This window comes from Tenrec ecaudatus, chromosome 12, assembly GCF_050624435.1.
Source record: "Tenrec ecaudatus isolate mTenEca1 chromosome 12, mTenEca1.hap1, whole genome shotgun sequence".
NCBI lineage: Eukaryota > Metazoa > Chordata > Mammalia > Afrosoricida > Tenrecidae > Tenrec > Tenrec ecaudatus.
The window spans coordinates 108,945,892-108,950,878 of record NC_134541.1 but is presented as its reverse complement, the minus strand read 5'-3'; the positions used below and the strand labels follow the sequence as shown (position 1 = coordinate 108,950,878).

Below are 4,987 nucleotides of genomic sequence, written 5' to 3'. Positions count from 1 at the left end.
CCCAAGGGGGACCACTTTGTCACTGCAGACTCCCAGCAGGGGACCTTGCACTCAGCAGTTACATCTTTAGCTATTCAGAGGTAAAGCAGCAGGGTTTCTGGGCCTCATCAATGTTTAACAAACTGAGGGTGGAAATAAGGCCAAAACTGCCCATGGGTGAGTCTTGGTAAATGATGCCATTCAGCAGCTCCTCTAAGATTTCCCGTTTCCCCCACGCCCTCAGTTGAAAGGGGAGCTGGGTTCTTCAGTCCCTTCATCCCCTAGTCCTTGGGCAGGGACCTCACCAAGAACCCAGAGAGAGTCATCTTGGTAGAGGTATACATTTGTGTCCCAACCTCTTGAGGCCCACATTGAGGTTGCTCTCCAGGTTTGGGGCAAATTCATGTAGCTACTCATCCTCAGTAGTACACAGGTCCAGCACTCCCCAACAGGATGATCAGATCCCAATAGGGCCCGGCAGTAGATGGATTCCATGGTGCCTGGCATGGCTATGTTCTTATGATGGGGTAGAGAAAGGTTCTGCCTGGACTCCAGTCTGAGCTCCTCTGGTCTCTTATTGACATACAGGGTCCCTGAGATCCCACAGACCCTGCATTAAAGGTGCTCTGGGAGGGGTAGGCATCCCCCAGGATTAGTCTTCACATAATCAGGACAGCCACACTGCTCGGTAGCTCTTCAACCTTGGCACTGTGCATATCAGCTAACTGCAGGCTGAGAAGTCTGGTAATCTCCAGGTCAAGCACCCCGGAGTTGTAGATGGGGTGCAGGGTGCTATCCGGGAGAACAGGAGTGGGAACCATCGGCCCTTCCTGCCCCAGGTCCAGATGGAGCAATGGGCAGCCACCTTTCCTCAGGCCGGCCTTTTAGAGTCAGCCTGGCTCTTGTTGAGAAGTTCCATGAGCTGGGCCTCATGCAGCAAGGGCTGGACGCACCCGCCCCCAAGCCCCCACCTGTGACTCCCATTTCTTTTGCTTGAACTCGGGGAGACAGGGATATCAGGCTCCACTTCCATGGCCTCCTGTTGTAGAGTCTTCTTGAAGGCCACCAGGGCTGAGGACCATGGGAGGCCTGCTGGGGGTAGGGGTCCAGTTCCAGGGGCTAGAGCGAGCCTTTACCCCTGCTTAAGATCACTCACTGCTGCGCCCCTCCCAAGACCAGATATGCAGCACCTCAAAATCCTGCAGGCTCCAGGGGGACCCCTGCACTATTACATCTCCAGACGTGCATTCGAACCCACAACCCACTGCTTAGCCTTTCTGAGGGTCTTCACTAGTTCTGAAGAAGACAGCAACACTCCTGACCACGGCCTAGAAGGCGAAGACCTCCTCGCACCCGTGGCCCTGTGGTCTTGCTGAAGGCTCTGGGACCACACAGCCCCCTCGTGTCGGTGGCAGTTTGGGGTCCTGCACCCCAGCAGCTTCTGTTCTGTGAGTCTTCCTGAAGCAGTGGCCGCTGCAACTGCAAGTTCCTTTCTCTCTTCCTCCTCATGTTGCTGGTGGGGTTTTTCTTTTTAAAACGTTTTATTAGGGGCTCATACAACTCTTATCACAGTCCATACATATACATACATCAATTGTATAAAGCACATCTGTACATTCTTTGCCCTAATCATTTTCTTTTCTTTCTTTTCCCTTTTCTTTTTTTACATTTTATTAGGGACTCATACAACTCTTATCACAATCCATACATATACATACATCAATTGTATAAAGCACATCCATACATTCCCCGCCCCAATCATTCTCAAAGCATTTGCTCTCCACTTAAGCCCTTTGCATCAGGTCCTCTTTTTTTCCCCTCCCTCCCTGCTCCCCCCTCCCTCATGTGCCTTTTGTAATTTATTCATCGTTATTTTGTCATATCTTGCTCTATCCGGAGTCTCCCTTCCCCCCCTTCTCTGTCGTCCCTCTCCCAGGGAGGAGGTCACATGTGGATCCCTGTAATCAGTTCCCCCTTTCCAACCCACTCACCCTACGCTCTCCCAGCATCGCCCCTCACACCCTTGGTCGTGAAGGTATCGTCCACCCTGGATTCCCTGTGCCTCCAGCCCTCATATGTACCAGTGTACAACCTCTGCCCTATCCAGCCCTGCAAGGTAGAATTCGGATCATGGTAGTTGGGGGGAGAAAGCATCCAGGATCTGGGGGAAAGCTGTGCTCTTCGTCGGTACTACCTTGCACCCTGACTGACCCATCTCCTCTCCTAAGCCCCTCTATGAGGGGATCTCCAGTGGCCGACACTTGGGCCTTGGGTCTCCACTCTGCACTTCCCCCTTCATTCAATGTTGTATATATATAAATACACACACACACACATATATATATATATATACATACACACACATATTCTTTTTTTTTTTTTTGCATGATGCCTTATACCTGGTCCCTTTGAAACCTCGTGATCGCACTGGCTGGTGTGCTTCTTCCATGTGGGCTTTTTTGCTTCTTAGCTAGATGGCCGCTTGTTTATCTTCAAGCCTTTAAGACCCCAGTCACTATCTCTTTTGATAGCCGGGCACCATCAGCTTTCTTCGCTGGTGGGGTTTTTCATCTGTTGCTTTCAGTCCCCATCTCTGGCAGCTTGAGCCCCTGGGGTGGCCAGCTGAGAAAGCACCCGCACAGACACCCACTTGTGCTGCCCTGGCCGGGTGCAATGCACCCTCCCTCCTTCACTTAAGCTTCTGTCTTGGATGCAGCTGCCTCTGCATCCGGAGCACCCGACCCTGTAGCTTAGCAACCAGGGCCGCCAAGAACAGTTTAACCTGACCTCTCAGGGTCTTACGAGTCAACATTGACTCCATGTCGGTAACTTTTGTTTGTTTGCTCCCTTGTTTTGGTTATAAATTCAGAAAAGAGCCCTGATGACCTGGTGGGTTTCGTGTTGGGGTGCAAACTGCAAGGTCAGAAGTTCAAAACCACCATTCGCTCTGCAGGGAAAGGATGAGTCCTTTGGACATGTAAAATTAGACAACCTCAAAAATCTATATGGGCATTTCTACTACATCCTATAGGGTCTCCATGAGGTGGAATCAACTCCAAGGCAGGTGATCTGTTTGGGGTGGTTCTGGATCCAAGGCTCCCTGATGGGACAGTGGGGTCAATGTTGGGCTGCTAACCACAAGACTGGCAGTTTGATGCCACCAGTTATGCCACTGGAGCAAGCAAGGTAAGGCTGTTTGCTTCCATAAATATTTACAGTCTCAGAAGTCCTAAGAAGTAATTTTACTTTGTCCTGTAATGTTTCTAAGAGTCAGAATGACGCCGTGAGCATGTTTTGTTCTTGTAGAATTTTATTCTGCACCAGGCTTTATGTAAGGGAAATATATAATAGTCTTGTCCCAGAAAGACTTGCAGGCTTGCAGTGCCTGTGAGGCAATTCTCTCCATTTTATAGAGTTGCCATGACCAGTCATATCAACTGGGTGAGAACACTTTGGGGTTGTGGCTTCTGAGGATATTTGTAACAGAGGAGTGAAAAAATTATTGTTACTTGGAGTTTTTTAAGGTGAAACTTTTCATAAAACATTTTATATTCCGGTAATTAACAACAACTATCATTGCTTACCACTGGCTGTAGTTAAATAAGAGTTCATCAATAAATATTTATTGTGAATATTGAGTCTAAATTATTTATAAATCCAGAAAAGTAGCTTATCACCAGTGGTCAAAGGTTTCTATACCTGATAATAATTTGTTGTCCATGGGTCTTTCATCAGGTAGAGTCTCTCTTCCTGCCCATAATTTTTCTGAGTGCCCCTTTCATGTCCTTGTTCCTGAGGCTGTAGATGAAAGGGTTCAGCATGGGGGTCACCACCGTGTACATCACAGAAGCTACAATGTCATACTCAGCCGAGTGGGTGGTTGACGGACTGAAATACACAGCAATGATGGTGCCATAGAAGAGGGACACCACAGCCAGGTGGGAGCCACAGGTGGAAAAGGCTTTCCATCTACCCTTTGCTGATGGAATTTTCAGAACAGCACAGGTGATACAAAAGTAGGAAACCAGAATACAAATCAATGGGGTGATCGTCATCAGTCCCCCTTCCGTGAGAATCACCATCTCACTGATGTGTGTGTCAGAGCAGGCAAGTTTCAGGAGAGGAGCCACATCACAGAAGAAGTGGGGGATTCTGTTGTCTGCACAGAATGAGAATCCAGCTGTCAGCAGAGTGTACAAGAGAGCATGCAGGTTGGCAACGACCCAAGACACAGAGACCAGCAGGGCACAGAGCTGAGGGGTCATCTTTGTTGTGTAATGTAAAGGGTGACACACAGCAACAAAGCGGTCATAGGCCATCACAGTCAGGAGGAAAATGTCCATATTGATAAAAACAATGAAAAAATACATCTGTGTGAGACACCCAGGGAAGGAGATTGTCTCACTCCCAAGGATGTGGTTGATCAGCATCTTGGGGATAGTGGTAGATGTGAAGCAGATGTCCATGAAGGACAGGTTTCTGAGGAAGAAGTACATGGGGCTGTGTAGGCGAGCGTCCATGCTGATGGCCAGGATGATGAGCAGGTTGCCCAGCACTGAGGCCAGGTACATGCTCAGGAAGAGCACGAAGAGGAGCTCCTGTTGCTCCTTGGACTTCCTGGAGAGCCACAGGAGAAGGAACTCAGAGCCACTCGACTGGTTTGTTCCACCCATAGGTCTAGGATCAGATGCAGAGAAGACCGAGAATGGGGAGAAACCTAGGAATGGAGAGTTCTGCAGGGACAAGTCAGGTACCAGCTATGAACTTGTTTACTTTATCAGAGTTGCTCAGTCAGAATCTGCCCCCAGTCCTACTCCACCAACTTCTGACTCCCAGTTTTAAGTGATGATGGACCCACTTGATTCATACTTTTTATTTTATAAGAAATAAGACAAAACAGGTACAGTTGCATCCTCAGCCCATCTCTATGACTGTGTTTGTTTCAGTGAACATTTCCCAGTCTGTTTTCCTGTCTTTAGTAACTCATAAAAAGACTAGAGAATAAAAT

The 4,987-nt window shown here is 48.6% G+C and overlaps 1 protein-coding gene across 1 annotated transcript; it reads right to left on the bottom strand.

Annotated features, from left to right (window-relative positions):
• Positions 1-3,710: 3,710 nt before the first annotated feature.
• LOC142422832 (olfactory receptor 1F1-like) lies at positions 3,711-4,652 on the bottom strand. The gene has a single exon (XM_075528064.1). The coding sequence runs from the start codon at positions 4,650-4,652 to the stop codon at positions 3,711-3,713; it is 942 nt and encodes a 313-aa protein (XP_075384179.1).
• Between the last annotated feature and the right edge of the window lie 335 nt (positions 4,653-4,987).

Excerpts from the sequence above, each read along its gene's own strand:
- LOC142422832 (XM_075528064.1), bottom strand. The coding sequence starts at position 4,652 with ATGGGTGGAACAAACCAGTCGAGTGGCTCTGAGTTCCTTCTCCTGTGG.